The sequence below is a fragment of the Bombina bombina genome, chromosome 1 (genome assembly GCF_027579735.1).
Source record: "Bombina bombina isolate aBomBom1 chromosome 1, aBomBom1.pri, whole genome shotgun sequence".
NCBI lineage: Eukaryota > Metazoa > Chordata > Amphibia > Anura > Bombinatoridae > Bombina > Bombina bombina.
In genome coordinates, this window is record NC_069499.1 from 251,534,432 (window position 1) to 251,552,889 (window position 18,458).

Sequence of the window (18,458 nt, forward strand, 5' to 3'; positions counted from 1 at the left end):
CAATGCGCTCTAAGCCGAGCTGAAAAACAAAAAACATTACCTCCGAACTCGTGCCCAACAACTGAAAACTAAAAGGGAGATTGTGCCCCGTAATAATCAGATGTGCACATAGCCGAGGGAAGGTATGATAAACATTTGTGCGGGAGACTAAAGCCAAATGCCCCCAAAAAACTAGAGAGACTAAAGCGATGCATGCTAACCAGATGAGCATGAATAAGTATGCCAAAAATAAAAGCCGCTGCGCGGTAAAAGCAAGGGAATAGTGAGGATCTGTCCTAGGGTCATAAAAGAGAGAGAGAAAGAGAAAAAAAGAGAGAGAGAAAGAGAAAAAAAAGGGAAAGAGAAAAAAAGAGAGAGAGAAAGATAGATAAATAAATATAGCTATATGATTGTCTAAAAGTAAAAAAATAAAAAGATACTTACCAATAAACACTCGTCCACTAGCAATCAAGTAGCAGACAACCAAACCAATACTGAAACATAGCAGAGGTTATGGAAATAGAAGTATATTGTAGATCTATAAAGGGAGGCAGAATACACGTCCCTACGACCTATTATAGAGGGTCTATGAAAAATTTCCCAGGAGGTGAAATAAAGACTCATAAATGATACCCCAAATACGTTCCTTTGACAAGAACTGTACTCTGAGGGGAAACCGGGCCTCAATATAGACTAAAAAAAAACTTTCTCTGAGAAATTATATGGACATCTTCATTCTTTAACTACCTCCAGCTGAGGCAAATTAAAGACTAAGGTACTGTAAGTGTGAAGGGTTTTATAGAGTTCTTGTGGTTTTGGAATCTTTGCCTCCTCCTAGTGGTAGAGAACAGTAATTTCCATGAGTAATGGATCATGGACTCTCACCACCTGTATGAAAGAAAAGGCACCTCAATTCTTAGGAAGTTTTACAGCAGTTTCTGTATCATAATCACCCCAAAAAGAATAGTACAAAAAAAGCATTCACATATATACAAACCTTATTTGCAATTCTGATTGTAGTATAAGCCCTGTGTTATCCCCTTCAGTATTGAAACTTACCGGCACATTGACTTTCTGAAACATTTCAGCTCCTCTACGTGCGTCCAGCAAAGCAATATCCTGAGGAGTAGACACGATGACAGCTCCTGGGAATATGAATCACTCAGACTCACTATCTGGAATGAGATCCTGACTCACAGTCTTGCTGCCTAAGCCACGACTTGACTCTCTGCAGAGTGAGCTAACCTCTACAGGCCTGAGAGAAAGCCAGTAATGACACCTTAACCCCCATTTTCCAGCAGAGCAACAATTATTGTAACAATGAAGAACTGTTTAACAATTCTCTACAGTCTTAAAAGCGGGAAGTCTCCAGTCAGACAAATAGCTGTCTGTGTATTATATATGGAGCCCAATCACTACAGAGTGAGAGTGAAAGAATGCATAAGATCAACAAATAACAAAAGGGGATATAACAGATTAGGGGATCTGTTCCAGTCTTAGTAAATACAGTATTGAAAAAAGCAGCATCCCTATTCGTAAAAGTAATGTAGCATCTTTTACAACACAAAATAAACAGTAATTACTGGGGATTTGCATTAATACCTAAACAAAAAGTGATAATCTTGCACCCTGTGACAGAAGTGAGGAACATTCAGGGATCAGCAATATTGCCGGCCTTTTTTTAACTTTGGTTTAGCGCACACACATTTTTGCAGTTTTCATACACAGTTTGAAAGTTACATAAGATATATTAAAAAAAGGTCACATGAATAATGAGCATTGCAGAAACTGTAAAAATGCAAAGCTCCTGCTCTGTAACAAGTGCACAATAAAGCTCCTTAAAAGCCAGCAAAATCAATGAACTGTGAATGTGCATCACTTCTGTAAAGAACACCTACGTTTCAGGATTGCAATGTCCCATAGGAGGATGTGGAGCTATTAAAAGAGAACAGCTTTGAAGACAACAGGTACAAGAGGAGAAATATTAGCATGGGAAGTATTAACCATGCTTTTGTCATTTAATATATCTGTAAAAATATAACTTAATAGTACTAGGAAGATATATTGCTAAGATTCATTTACTGTGGGCTAGATTACGAGTGGCACGCTAACTGCTGCATGCTAGCAATAAGAGGTATTTTGCGGATCTTAGCACATGTTTGAAATAGCGCACATATTAGGAGATGAAAGTAAATTTGTTCGCTTGAACACAATCAAATTTAACACACATTGAGTTAGCACGACTTCAGAACTTTGGTTAACTGTTACACGACACAAAAATACATTTACCAGAACAATTACACTCAAATCAAACTGATAAAAATAATTTAAAAAAAATATTGCATTAAAAAGTTATAAAGGCTCAAAAGGTATGAGATCTCGGGTGCTAGAAAAAAAAAAAGGGAGTGGGAGACAAAGAACTAAACAACTGTAACATAGAGATACAGTACATAAATACTGTATATATATACACATACACAGACATGTACATATGTATTTATTTGTTTTACTGTATATTTATTGCACATATTTAACATCTCAATGTTCTTCACTTACAGGATGTCCTTTTTATTATAAAACAAAATGTATGCTTACCTGATAAATTTCTTTCTTTCTTGACACGGTGAGTCCACGGAATCAGCAATTACTGTTGGGAATATCACTCCTGGCCAGCAGGAGGAGGCAAAGAACACCACAGCAAAGCTGTTAAGTATCACTTCCCTTCTCACAAAACCCATTCATTCTCTTTGCCTTCAGTTCAAGGAGGAGGTGAAGTTTAGGTGTCTCTTTAAGATATCTTTTATCAAGTTTTTTTTTATTTTCAAAGCCTGAGCAGGTTTGCTCTGATCTTCCCTGTCAAGCAGGGTTTAGCTGTATTCCACGTTAGTCTCTTCAGTAAGGCTGTGGTACTTTTCAAGCAGTTAGGAACATGTGGGGTTGGCCTCACTGCGTTAAAAACTCAGGCACCACTACACCTTGTGTTATTTCCTTTCTCTCTTTTTCCTTCGGTCAAATGACTGAGGGTTGTGGGAAGGTAAGTGATACTTAACAGCTTTGCAGTGGTGCTCATTGCCTCCTCCTGCTGGCCAGGAGTGATATTCCCAACAGTAGTTGCTGATTCCGCGGACTCACAGTGTCTTAAGAAAGAAATACACACACACACACATATATATATCATGAAATAAAAAACATGGGTTTAATATGCCTTTAACGACGCATGTCGTACAGGGTACGTCCCACACAAACTGGTCTTTAAAGACCAGCGACGTACCCTGTACGTCATTAAGGGTTTCAAGTGGCTGGAAGTGATCCTGATCGCTTCCAGCAGCTTTCAAGGTATTGCAGTGATGCCTCGATATTGAGGCATCACTGCAATACCTTTTTTGGCACACCGATGCAGAGAGGGCCACTCTGTGGCCCTCTCTGCATTGGCCATCGACGGTGTAGATCGTTGGTGGGAGCCATTCCAGGGAGGCGGGTGGGCGGCCCATCACTGGGGAACTTCCTTCCGGCCAGTAGAGATGTTGGGTGCGCGCGCACCTGCGATCTAGCAGAGCACACAACAATTCAAAGTGCTGGGCAGTGGGACTGTGGGAGAGAGGGTGTTGGGTGGCAGAAGAGGAGGGGGGGGGTTACTTTTAAAAAGCGATCGGGGAGGTGGAGGGGGGAGGGTATGGAAAGGGCAGCTACACTACAGAAAAAGTGAGGGGTTTTAATAAAAAAAATATTACATTTTATTGCAAAGTGGGTACTGGCAGACAGCTGCCAGTACCCAAAGTGGTGGGGAATAGTTAGTGGGGGGAGGGTTAGAGAGCTCTTTGGTGGGGATCAGGAAGGTTGGGGGCTAAGGGGGGAACCTTGCTAAAAAATATGCTAAAAAATATAAAAACAAATAAAAGATATATTTTATTTTAGTACTGGCAGACTTTCTGCCAGTACTTAAGATGGCAGGGACAATTGTTGGGTGGGGGAGGGAAGAGAGCTGTTTGGGAGGGATCAGGGGGTGAGATGTATCAGGTGGGAGGCTGATCTCTACACTAAAATTAACCCTTCAAGCTCCCTACAAGCTACCTAATTAACCCCGTCACTGCTGGGCATAATACAAGTATGGTGCGCAGCGGCACTTTTATCGGCCATCTAATTACCAAAAAGTAATGGCAAAGCCATATATGTCTGCTATTTCTGAACAAAGGGGATCCCAGAGAAGCATTTACAACCATTTGTGCCATAATTGGACAAGCTGTTTGTAATTAATTTCAGTGAGAAACCCAAAGTTAGTGAAAAAGTTAACGATTTTTTTTTATTTGATCGCATTTGGCGGTGAAATGCCATTAAATATATCAAAATGGTCCTAGATCAATACTTTGGGTTGTCTACTACACTACCCTAAAGCTACAATTAACCCTAGAAGCTCCCTACATGCTCCCTAATTAACCCCTTCACTGCTGGGCATAATACACATGTGGTGCACAGTGGCATTTAGCGGCCTTCTAATTACCAAAAAGCAACGCCAAAGCCATATATGTCTGCTATCTCTGAACAAAGGGGATCCCAGAGAAGCATTTACAACTGTTTGTGCCATAATTGCACAAGTTGTTTGTAAATAATTTCAGTGAGAAACCTAAAGTTTCTGAAAATATTTATGAAAAAGTGAACAATATTTTTTATTTGATTGCATTTGGCGGTGAAATGTTTCTAAACTCAGGAAAAAATTTAGAAACTATTTAGCATGGGTGTTTTTCGGTGGTTGTAGATATGTAACAGATTTTGGGGGTCAAAGTTAGAAAAAGTGTGTTTTTTTCATTTTTTCCTCATATTTTTTTTATAGTAAATTATAATATATGATGAAAATAATGGTATCTTTAGAAAGTCAATTTAATGGAGAGAAAAACGGTATATAATATGTGTGGGTACAGTAAATGAGTGAGAGGAAAATTACAGCTAAACACAAACACCGCAAAAATGTAAAAATAGCCCTGGTCCTTAAGAGAAAGAAATTGTCCTTAAGGGGTTAATAATAAAAAGTACATTATTTTCTGTACGGTTAGGTTACTGCACACGGAAATTTAGCAATCTTAAGGCGAGTTATTGAAATATTAGATATAAAATATTTGTAAAAATTAATAAAAATGATTAAGTATAATGTAAAATATGAATAATTAATAGACTATATCTATATATATATATTTTTTTTTAATTAATTTGTATTGAGGTTTGAATGATACATACAAATAGAAAATAAAGACATGATACATTTCCATGCGTACAAAAATAAGTAGTATCTCAGTATAGCATGCCTAAAATTAAACAGAATCACAGAGTGGGTTTGTGTAGCAGCATAATATTTGTACATTGGAAAAACCTCAGTTTTGAATATTAACATAAGAAATATCCCTTTATATGGGAAGTCATAATGATAGGTAATTTATTCTGAGTCAAGTATAAGTAAGGAGTGTATAAAGCATTGTAAGTTGTTAGGGGTAATATGAACCTGATGGCAGCCATCTTGTTCTTCGCAGCCATCTTGTTCCTCGCAGCCATTTTGTAATGAATAGACTTTATTATACTGGGGTATTATGCAGTGAGAATTATATGCATGTTATGAGTTTCTTTAGCTATTCGGCCTTGCCAATGTACCCTGGCCTAATGCCTAGAAGTAAGATAGAATAAGATAATGTAAACAAGAGGCTTTAGACACTCGGTTGTCTCTGCAGATGGTAGTTTGTTATGACTCTGTAAATATTGTTATGAGAAACTCATGTTCCAGTTTTTCCTTGTAAATTGCTCTGTATAATTGTGTAAGATGACGCGGTCCTAACGTGTCATCCCCTTAACCCTGTATGTTACTATAAGAAAGGCTTGCACTGTGCAATAAACAGAATTGGCTTTCGATCATAATGCTGCGTGGTCTGAGTCATTCTAAGGGGCCCTTATCAGATAATCTACATATGCCTCAGGTGGTACACTAGGCCCCAGGCTTTGGCCTGCGCTGACACCCCCCCGTGGGATTATACACCTTACAATTCTTGGTGTCACGATAGTGGGATTCGCAGAGGGTAAGTTATCGTGGTTTTATTACGCTGCTTTCCTTCTGTGAATCTGAACCTAAATTTAATTGTTTGTATTTTTAAAAAAGGTGTAATATATGATAATGATATAAGGTTAAAGGGGTTCCTGTGGTTGAAGCACAGGTTTGCGGAGGTTATAGTCCTGCCGGCAGTTGTGATACCCCTCCAGACAGGTAATCAGTCCTGTGCTGGGACACGACAGGTATTGTGAGTCCTGTCTGTTATAAGCGCGCAAGTAATATATGTATGCCAGTTGACGGGGAGCTTTTAAGATAAGCTACTCCGGGCGAACTTGGCAGTGAAGTGAGTAAGTCTCACGTGTGTTGAAGTTTCCCATATTCATTCCCATAATAGAGTTTTGTTACCCACCTGAAGCTCATGTTGATATCTGATGCTTGCTTTGCTTTGGTTATTTGTGTGGTGCTGCTATATAAAATTATGCTGTGCGTAGAAAATATTAAGTGGCTGTGCATGTTATTATTGTGGCTATTATTGTATTGAGAAAGGGGAACTGCTCATAGATAAGATTGCATAGAGAAAATTACATGTATAAGGTAAAAGAAAAGAAGAGTTAATAGTTTCTGCAAAAGACAGAAATATTTTTTTAAAACACTGTCAGTAAGTACTGCTGTTTGATAAATAGAGAAATCTCTGTGTTAAAGAATGTAGCAGGCAAAGAAGGGGGGCCACCACTGAGCGCGCACATAGCTCAGAAGAAAAAAAAAAAAAAAAAGAGGAAAGAAACCTGCTACAGCAGCTCCGTTTGTAAGATTTTTTTTGTTTGCTTGCAGTAACAAAAATGAAATTTTGTATATTGAGATGCATAATGTGTGATGGTCTGTAGGTTCTCACTGTGGTATGAGTGTAACAGATTTGCTTTAAACCAAAAACAGAATGTATTATTTGAAAATGATTATCCCAATCCACGCAAAAAATGGCCATTTTGCGTGGAATCGGAAGGAAAAAGAATGCATTGTGGACATGGTGAAAAGTTAATCTAGTGTTTTTTATATATATATATATATATATATATGTATGTTGTACGCTATGAAATAGATGCTTTTCTGAGAAAGGAAAAAAGGGAGTGAATCTCTGGTATGCGAGATGGAATGAACTTGTGTGTCTGTATCGTAAGAATGTTTCCTTATGTTTCTCTGTTGGGAAATCAGACGTTTTAAGAAGATATTTTGTAATGTTATTTTATGTAACTGTATTTCAAAGTCACCAGCATGTTTTTAGTATGTGGTATTCATATGCAGTTGTAGTTTTAAGTGATAATTGTGTGGCGGCATGTAAAGATATGATATTGTTTTTGTAAGTGAAGTAACGGCTTTGAAAGTGGCTTTGAAAGTGCGATGGTGTGTGTGATTTTTTGTCACGCTCTGGTAAATATGAAACTGTTTCTGGTATGATTAATGGGTTAACGTATGTTGTATTTGTAAGGTCTGTGCACGGCGTGGGTGCACACAATGAAATATATTTATAGGCTGTAATTGAAAGTTTTTCTAAAAGGGCGTCCGTTTTTGTTGCAAGTAAATTAATCTGCAGGTCATGCTACAGTACAGAGGTGAAATTGGTGTGGTAAATCATACAAGCAGCCTAAATTATGGTTAGGATATACATATGTAATTTGCGTGATGAATGGTTAGTCCTTAAAGGGACAGTTCACTGTAACAAGGTGTTGCTATTAATGTATTGTCCATGACTTGTTATACAAGCGGCATATTATCTTATATTTGTCTGGAAAATCAGAGCTCAGTGCGTAGACGGAGCAATAAAAAATTGTCATTTTCTTATTTAAAGAACCAGTGCAATAATCCTGTATTAGTAGTTTGCTAAATATATTTTTAGAGACCTTTCTTTGTATATATTTATTTTAAATTTGCTGTTCAGATAGCAGATATTTTTTTTGCAGCATAACTTAATTCTCTCTGTAATGCAAACTGAAGTGATAAGTTGTCTACAATTTTAGTGGAGGGATCCGTGAGACTAGCGGACAGAAAAGAAAAAAAAACGAGAAAAAACAGAGGAGTGAAAATATTTAAAGGGATACAGGAAAACTGGTATAACATCTGAGAATTTAAGGGAATATTTACATAAAAGACGATGAGGTTTACTGTAAGCCTAACACTAGTATATTTCACTGTGTTAGCAGTTTCAATTAAAGATTATTTTTAATTTGGTTAAAATGTCCCTTTAATTAGCCTGCATCCCACTGTGAGTGCGTTCTTATGCTGCTTATGCTTGTTTAGGCTATTTAATGAACGTCAGTATACATTTTTTATTATAAGGATCATTGGGATTAATTTAAAGGGGAAATTGTATTAGTATTTCTTTTTCAGAAAGCTTATTTTTTTTGTGTTATATGCGGTTGTTATATTTGGCTGGAGAGCTGCAGAATGGGGAATATCAAATTATATACAACGTTAAATCCAATAATTTTGTTGTGGTTAAACTAATTAGCATTTATCAAGTTTTAGTGTGAATTTTATATTTTTAAGCAGTAAACAGTGTTTCTCCTTTAAGTAGAAATGAAACTTTGAGCTTGCCTCACTATCCTTGAGAAAGACTGATAACACTGTGCATGTTTTGGTTTTCTTTAAAAAAAAAAAAGAAAAGAAGTTTCTCTCTTGTGTTTGGCTTTGTTACAGAGAGAACAATTTGCACTGTACATTTAAAGCGGCAGTACTGGTGTTCTATGTTATAAAAAATGATAACTATAAATTGCTCACTACAAAGAAACAAGTATTTATATTATATTCTGTCATAGAATATAGCTTAAAAAATGATAATTTTATTTCTGTGGCTGTCAAACTGTATCTCACAGATATAACTCTTTGTTATTTAAAATAACCCCCACTGCGTTCAATAAATAAATGAGATATTATTTAATGAAGTGATTCCAGTGACACTTTAAAATATATATAGTTATTTGGTTATTAACTAGTCTACCACTATTATTGCAATGACGTTGATTGCTGCTTAACAGTTAAGCCGTGGTCTATAAGGTGTCTAGAAATAATATATAACTAGCTAATTTATCTGTTCACAGTTTTGGTTTTATTTATATGGCTTACGTGTATTCTGTCTCTTGGTGTTGTAATGAGATTTATACAGCCTGTGATAAGAGGCAGTCCTCAAAGGTTTAAAAAATTAGCATATAAGCCTACCTATGTTTGGTTTAATCTAGGAAGGTTGGTTAAAATTAAATTAAAAGTCCTATCTGAATAATGAATTTTCATTTATCCTAGAATGTCCCTTTAACAGTGGCTACTGTGGTTATCTGATCTTTCCCAAATAAGCGCAATTTTATTTGTGCAATCTGCAACTTAAGTTTCTTGGGCATCTGCTGTGATTGCTTTCTTTGTGTGATATTAAAGTTTTGTACATAGTGGATGTTTTTAATTGTTTGTTGTGTTCTGAGTGTGTTGCATTTCAGCGAATGTCAGAATATGTGTTGCATTCTACGTTAATTGTGGTTGTTTGCAATTTGTGTCAGCAGCTAATGTTTCGTTTTGTGTAAGACAAGAACGATTGGTTTTCATTGTTTGTTATGTTTTTCTCTTTTGTGGACAGCATATTGAATTGTCAAGTGTATTTCATTTTGCTTGCTATTGAGAATTGTCTCTGCATGAGTGGAGTGCATGAGTTATCGTTTAGTTTCTTGTTATCTTGTGTTTGCGTGTCACATGAGATGTTCCACGCAAACATGGGGGAAGTATTGATGAATATCTTTATGTAATGGAGGTGATTATTTTTAGGAGGTGAACCTAAAACGTTTTGAATCTCCTCGTACAATGTTATTGTGTTAATTTCAGATGCCTAAAATGTTTTATTTTTCTATGTGGTTCTTAACACTATATTTGTATTTGCAGGATGAGAGTATGCTGTCTTCAGAGATTGAAACACACTAACTGAATTATTTTTGAGTTTCCATATTTAGGTAAAATCTGTACAGGCAAAATTCCATAAGTGCACTCTTCAAAAGATTAAAGATTGAAAGCAAGTAAACCTTTAAAGAAAGAAAAGATACAGATGAAAGACCTTTTGTCAAGCTTGTTTTAACCATCATACTGCAGTAAAAAAAGTTACTGAACTATCTTTGGATCCATTCTTTGCTTTGCATGCTGGTACCAGCCCCAGAACTGGACTCTGGGTAATCCATGACTGTTTCCTCTGATGTGTGTCTTCAGGACATAAAGACTATCCTTCTCTGGACTGTGCCTTACCGCTCGATATGGAAGTCCTGTTATGCTGTTACAGGGTCAACCAATTAAATTAGGGGAGTATTGTTTTAACCCTATTCCTTATATTGCTTGTTTTGTATTCTCTTGTATTTGTTTTATTTTTATTGATCATATTTGGTCTAAGAAATCATATGCTTCATTGGTATTAGTGCACATTGTAGTTTATGTGCTTAACATAGTAACTTTTTAGATAAAGGTAACTGTGAACTTTGCAGTATTGTACCCTATTGAATGGCCCACTGAGTATAAGAAAATATGTTCAAGGAAAATGCTGCAACATAGCATAATATTTTAGACCCTTCACCCTTTAGAACATAAGGAGGACACGTCTAAGCTAGAAGTTTATAGTAAATATACAGAGAAATGTTACAGGGAATAGCCTAATTATAGTTTATGAAAGCAAAGGTATTTTTTCCCTTTTTTTAATTAGTATGGTATCTGCAAAGTGAATTTGGTCATTCCTGATGTTTGTCAAAGAGAGTAATTCTTACCATAAAGATGTGTTTACCTTTAAAAGAGCTTGTAGTTTTAAATGATGTTCTGTTTGTATGCTTTCCTCATATAGGAGTGTGAGAGAATTTAGGTTGGAGAATTATAAGCATTATAGATAGCAGCCATCCAGAATAAAGCAACACAAGGTTCTTTTATTTTTTAGAAGTTCAAAGTGATATTGTAAAGAAATTCATTTATTTTCATTGACTGTTTTCTTTTTTCCATTCTTACTACAGGGCAGGCCTTAGCATAAGTTTTAGCATAAACATTCAGGCCCTTGAGGAAGTCTGACAGGTTTTTACTTGCGTAGTATTCATGAAGTATCATTTAAAAGTGTATAGAGAAGTTGTAAATTATTCTCTGAGAAATGTCAATGTATTATATATCAACAATGTTTTGTTTGATTTTAAATGACATAGGATGAAAGTGACGTTTTATTTGGACATAATTGTGATTGTATTGCGGTGTGTACTCATCCTGTACTGTTTCTGTTTGCTTCCTAGACTCCCTGTGACTCGAGTGTCTGCTTGCCATGGGTATTCACTGGTTGCCTTGTCTACCCCATGAACAAACCATCAGATTTCCAGTATCTCCCTGCGGAAGAACCGTGGATAAGCACCCCTACTGCAAATGAACTGTTGGAGAACTGTATTATAGCAAAGTGTCAAGGTGCAGCGCTCTCAAATGGACAAAGACTGTTCTTAAAGTATTCAGAGGCCACCTAGAGACAGTTGTGCTGTTGCTATGTCATGCTTTACTGTGGAAAAGGAACTGTTGGACATATTGGGGGGTGCTAGCAATGCAGGTGGAGAGATAGACGATGCAGCGTTGTTTGGGGGTAGATGGGGGGCTGGTTGGGTCTCTGTGCTGGTAGACCGGTAGTTTTGGGAAGGCTGGAAGATAGATGGAAGGTATTGGAGGGACTGTACCTATATGCAGTGACAATTAGCCTATAAAAGTATATCACGACATGCGAATATTTTTCTCCTTAGTATTCTTATAGAGTTCTGTTACCATAATATAAGGCTTTACTAATTTTCTATGCCTGTCTATTTTTATGTTATTCTGTTAGAATAAAAGGATGGTATGTTAGGGGTAATATGAACCTGATGGAAGCCATCTTGTTCTTCGCAGCCATCTTGTTCCTCGCAGCCATTTTGTAATGAATAGACTTTATTATACTGGGGTATTATGCAGTGAGAATTATATGCATGTTATGAGTTTCTTTAGCTATTCGGCCTTGCCAATGTACCCTGGCCTAATGCCTAGAAGTAAGATAGAATAAGATAATGTAAACAAGAGGCTTTAGACACTCGGTTGTCTCTGCAGATGGTAGTTTGTTATGACTCTGTAAATATTGTTATGAGAAACTCATGTTCCAGTTTTTCCTTGTAAATTGCTCTGTATAATTGTGTAAGATGACGCGGTCCTAACGTGTCATCTCCTTAACCCTGTATGTTACTATAAGAAAGGCTTGCACTGTGCAATAAACAGAATTGGCTTTCGATCATAATGCTGCGTGGTCTGAGTCATTCTAAGGGGCCCTTATCAGATAATCTACATATGCCTCAGGTGGTACACTAGGCCCCAGGCTTTGGCCTGCGCTGACACCCCCCCGTGGGATTATACACCTTACATAAGTAAAGGGACCACTTGCGGGCCAATTTTCAAAAATGAACAAACATAACAACAATAATGGAGCCAAGAGTATTGGTATTTCAGAGGGACCATATGAGCTAAGAGTAAACTATAGTTTCTTGGCAGGCCATAAAATTAAGGCGAATTGTTATCTATAAACCTTCAGATCTAGCGTATAAAGTTATACAGACAATTATAGAGGGGGTGGGGTAGTGTAGTATAAGGTATATTTTAACAGATGAGCCTTTGCACACTAATACTTATGTGGGTGATCTTTAATAAGATGTGCCATCTCGGCCACAGACAGCGCCCCAACATAATTGAGTATAGTAAGGTGACCACCCAACCTGAAATAAAGCCCCAAAATCAATGTATGGTAAACTAATACCTGGACTATAGTATGGCATCATAGAAGGCATGAACATAAGTAAAGTATAAGTATAAGTCTCAGCAAACTCATATATCCATATAGAGTTAAGGTGCCATAACCTGAACTAATGGATTCAACTTTATACTGGTGTAGTTATAAAGTTTAGGGAGATAATGAGCTATTCCTAAAAACTATCAGAATTATGACACTAGGGCAAGAGCAATATCCTTATTATATTTGGCTATAAATAGACTCACTCATGTTAAAATAGTTAATGAGTTGAAGGAGAACGGTAACATCAGATGTAAAAACGCACTTAACAGCCAACGGTGATAGCAAACATTTTGAATTATCCAGTTAGGCATGTAAGCTACAATCTTTAAGGTTATCACGAGATAGTATAGCTTAATAAATCTACAGCTCATAACAGGTTTAAAGTAGATTGAATAGCTTTTATATATGTTGTTAGTGTCTAATGAGCCAACTGGTTGTTAAACATAAGGGTATCACAAAACACTGCATGCATTTATAGAAATAAAGAGAATGTATGGAAACAAAATGCAGTAATGGGTATATGAAAGCAACCTTTAACAATAATTAAAGTCGCATACAGTCCTCTAAAACATGGAAGGTTATAGGTCTCTTAGGGCACATACCTAAAAGGTTGTCGCTAAGCTTTGGACTCCAACTGACCTAACATTAACTCTTGGTGTTTGTTGGCCATATATGAGTTGTGGGAACGCAACCTGGCAGGTATTACAAGTTCTCGAGTGAAATGGATTATGTAACGGAGCTGCAGCCATCATTAGCCCATTCCGGTCTTTTGGAATCTAAAGGTTTCCATATAGTTATGGCTACAGTCTGATATAAGCAGAGTCCCTTCAGTGTAGTCTCGTCGTCATGATCGCTTGTGCAGGGTCTGAGCAGACATCATGATCCTCCATCAGCTTTTCCTCAGACACAGACGCAGCTCCATCCCTGACGGCCTCCCAATCACAGTGACATCTGTCTCTGCATCGGCAGTCATGTCGCGGGTCAGAATTTCTCCACCAGCCAGCGCACTCTACATCCAGACAGGCCTCCTCTCTGCTGCCTCCGGAACTCCGGTCCACCAGACAAGTTGGATGTAAGTGTCCAAATTGTGTTCAATGCCACAGTGCTCTCTTAGTTATCCCCAGCACGCGCCCAGCTAGGCGGCAGGCTAGATGCGGTATGGGGGCGAGTCTGATAGCCTCCAGGGTCAAAAGGCCGGCAAAAACAGAGTGCGCCCATACAATCCATGGGCTGATAAGAGGTTCCCTGAAATGCGGCCCCCACTGATGTCCTGTAGCTCGGTCTCTCTCTTTCCATAGGGAGGTAATGATACACAGCAAGGATTTTCACTGCTGTGGCCAGAGTCACTTGTATAGAACCCCATCGAGTATTAAAAGAGTCATCACTCGGAAGGTGCGGGCAGACCGCTGCACATGGTTGCGGGCCTGTCTCAGTGGTCTGAGTGGGTTTAGTCACTGTTTCTGGACAGGGCCGTGGGTTCACTATTTCTAGACCATCTGCAGTCTGAGGCAATGGCTCAGCTCCAGTCAAGACATAGCATTCGGTAGAAATATGACAGGCCGGGTCTTCACACACTCTCTCCAGCAAGAGTGGTAGTTTATGGGCCCTCAATGAGTTCCAGGAGCTGTACGTTACCCTCATGGGCTCCTCTAACTGTGCAGCGAAGCCTCTGATTCCGGGTCCCTATCACAAGGGTCGCGTGGAGAAGGGCAGCCTGCAAAACACTGCGCAATTATGCTCCTCAGTCCAGCAAAGTGCACATTAAGCATCTCATATATAGTGTCTACTGATGCTTTCATATCAATATCCATGTCTGATTCTAGTTGTGTAGTAATTAGTACTACTCGTAACCCCAGTCTCCCAGGGGGGGAATATGCGTAAACCCCGGCTCCAGAAACCACCAAGCACTTAATAAATGTGGCGGCCTTGAGGCCTAGCTGCAGATTTTAGACAGAGCAGTCAATCCAGAAAGTTTTCCCCTCCGGACTGTCAATTTCTTGAGTCCTGTAGTGTCCCTCTGGCCCCCATCCACAGGATTGGAGATTTTTATATAGGAAAACAATAAAAAAATGCATAAAACACTGTAGTGGAACCAGGAGCTCCCACAGAACACGTCCTGTCTCTGCAACTGTAGGCTCCGCCCCCTATATCTATATATTTTATAATACATTTAATAATTTTTATAAAAATATTTTATACGTAATATTTTGATAAACGCAAAAAAAGAGACACAAAACCCAACATTTTTTGCTTTTTTGCAAGTTATAGGGCAATAAATACAAGTAGCACTTTGCTATTTCCAAACCATTTCAAAATGAGCGATAGTTACTAACACTGATATGATATCTGTCAGGAATCCCTGAATATCCCTTGACATATATATATATATATATATATATATATATATATATATATATATATATATATATATATATATTTTAGTAGACAACCCAAAGTATTAATCTAGGCCCATTTTGGTATATTTCATGCCACCATTTCACCGCCAAATGCAATCAAATAAAAAAAAAAATGTTAACTTTTTAACAATCTTTAGGTTTCTCATTGAAATGATTTACAAACAGCTTGTGACTATTATGGCACAAATCATTGTAAATGCTTCTCTGGGATCCCCTTTGTTCAGAAATAGCAGACATATATGGCTTTGGCGTTGCTTTTTGGTAATTGGAAGGCTGCTAAATGTCGCTGCGCACCACACGTGTATTATGGCCAGCAGTGAAGGGGTTAATTAGGGAGCTTGTAGAAAGCTTGTAGGGTTAATTATAGCTTTAGTGTAGTAGACAACCCCAAGTATTGATCTAGGCCCATTTTGGCATATTTCATGCCACCATTTCACCACCAAATGCGATCAAATAAAATTTTTTTTTAACTTTTTCACAATTTTAGGTTTCTGTCTGAAATTATTTACAAACAGTTAGTGCAATCATGGCACAAATGGTTGTAAATGGTTCTCTGGAATCCCCTTTGTTCAGAAATAGCAGACATGTATAGCTTTCGCATTGCTTTTTGGTAATTGGAAGGCTGCTAAATGCCGCTGCGCACCACACTTGTATTATGCCCAGCAGTTAAGCGGTTAATTTGGTAGCTTGCAGGGTTGATTTTAGCTTTAGTGTAGAGATCAGCCTCCCACCTAACACATCCCCCCCGATCCCTCCCTGACCCCCCTCAAACAGCTCTCTTCCCTCCCCCACCTCACAATTGTCTGCCAGTACTAAAATAAAAGGCTTTTTATTTTTATTTTTTATATTCAGTCTGCAGTGATGGATCCCCCCTTAGCCCTCAACCTCCCTGATCCCCCCATACATCTCTCTAACCCTCCCCCCGCTACCTATTAACTGCCATCTTGGTTACTGGCATCTGTTTGCCAGTACCCAATATGCCCAAAATAATGTGTTTTATTTATATATATTTTTTTAAAACTATTTTCTGTAGTGTAGCTGCCCCCCCCTCAATACCCAACCCCCCCTCCCAGATCCCTTGCAAAACTATTTATTCCCCCCCTCTGTGTCCATCCTTCCTATACATTTAATGTATGTATTTAAGAATAAATAGAACATATTCTGCTATGTGAAGAACATTGGAATGTGAAATATAAATGTGATTGTTAACTTTAAAGAATGAAAGCCCAGTATCTAAAAATATTCCTATAAACAGGGGCACTTTTATTAATTCGTAATCGATTTGCTAAATACAGAAGGAGAAGCGAGCGGAGGATTGGCGATCTGTTTACCCTAATATAAAGGTATAGTGCCCCTGTTTTTAAGAGTATTTTTAGATACTGGGCTTTAATTCTTTAAACTTTACAATCACCTTAATATTTAATATAGTCTTGAATATATGCAGTCAGGTAAGCACGTGAGTATGAGTGTTGTTTTTTAAGTTTTCCCTCTACATTGACTTCTATGGGAGAAGACGTTAACGCAGTCATGATATTTTTTTTGCGCGGTGGGTTATGCTCGGGCAAACTTTTTACTTTCAAATTGTGATACGAGCGCAACCCGAAGCATATAAAACGGGATTGCTAATTTACGCTCCACTCGTTATCTAGCCCTTTCTATATACTCTTGTTGGAAAAATATTATTAAACTACACTACAACAGTACTAATAAAATAATCTGCAGCTTAATATTATTGCATCTCAAAAAAAGAAAATTTATGCTTACCTGATAAATGTATTTCTTTTTAGACACGATGAGTCCACGGATCATCTTAATTACTAATGGGATATTCAACTCCTGGTCAGCAGGAGGAGGCAAAGAGTACCACAGTAGAGCTCTTATATAACTCCTCCCTTCCCTGCCACTCCAGTCATTCGACCAAAGTTAGGAAGAGAAAGGAAAAGCCAAGGTGCAGAGGTGTCTGAAGTTTATAATAACCAACAACCTGTCTAAAAGAACAGGGCGGGCCGTGGACTCATCGTGTCTAAAAAGAAATAAATTTATCAGGTAAGCATAAATTTTCTTTTCTTTTTTAAGACACGATGAGTCCACGGATCAACTTAATTACTAATGGGATACAATACCCAAGCTAGAGGACAAAGATGATACGGGAGGGACAAGACAGGGAACTTAAACGGAAGGCTCCACTGCTTGAAGAACCTTTCTCCCAAAACCGGCCTCAGCCGAAGCAAAAGTGTCAAATTTATAGAACTTTGAAAAAGTGTGAAAAGAGGACCAAGTTGCAGCCTTGCAAATCTGTTCTACAGAAGCTTTATTTTTGAATGCCCATGAGGAAGCAACAGCCCTTGTGGAATGAGCCGTAACTCTCTCAGGAGGCTGCTGTCCAGCAGTCTCATATGCAAAACGGATGATACTCTTCAGCCAAAAAGAAAGAGAAGTAGACGTAGCTTTCTGTCCCTTACGTTTTCCAGAGAAAATGACAAACAAGGAAGAAGACTGACGAAAGTCCTTAGTTGCTTGTAAGTAAAATTTTAAAGCACGGACCACGTCCAAATTGTGCAGAAGACGTTCTTTCTGAGAAGAAGGATTAGGACATAAAGAAGGAACAACAATCTCCTGATTAATGTTCCTATCTGAAACAACCTTAGGAAGAAAACCTAGTTTAGTACGTAAAACTACCTTATCTGAATGGAAAAAAAGGTAAGGAGAATCGTACTGCAATGCCGAGAGCTCAGACACTCTACGAGCTGAAGAAATAGCAACAAGAAATAAAACTTTCCAAGATAACAACTTAATATCCAAGGAATGCATAGGCTCAAACGGAGCGCCTTGAAGAACCTTGAGAACTAAATTAAGACTCCATGGAGGAGTAACTGGTTTGAACACAGGCCTGATCCTGACCAAGGCCTGACAGAATGATTGAACATCTGGAACATCTGCCAGACGTTTGTGTAACAGAATAGATAAAGCCGAGATCTGACCCTTTAGGGAACTCGTTGATAAACCCTTCTCCAAACCCTCTTGGAGAAAAGACAAAATTCTAGGAATCCTAACCCTACTCCATGAGTAGCCCTTGGATTCACACCAATAAAGGTATTTACACCAAATTTTATGGTAAATCCTTCTGGTCACAGGCTTACGAGCCTGAACCATGGTCTCTATGACTGAATCAGAAAATCCCCGCTTGGATAAA

General features: G+C 38.1%; 1 protein-coding gene across 1 annotated transcript in view; it reads right to left on the bottom strand.

Moving 5' to 3' along the window:
* NUBPL (NUBP iron-sulfur cluster assembly factor, mitochondrial) overlaps positions 1-18,458 on the bottom strand; it is an 82,446-nt gene that overhangs the window by 37,962 nt on the left and 26,026 nt on the right. Inside the window, exon 8 of the mRNA XM_053697927.1 lies at positions 1,039-1,124. Coding sequence (XP_053553902.1) covers positions 1,039-1,124 — 86 coding nt within the window. The remainder of the gene's footprint in view (positions 1-1,038; positions 1,125-18,458) is intronic.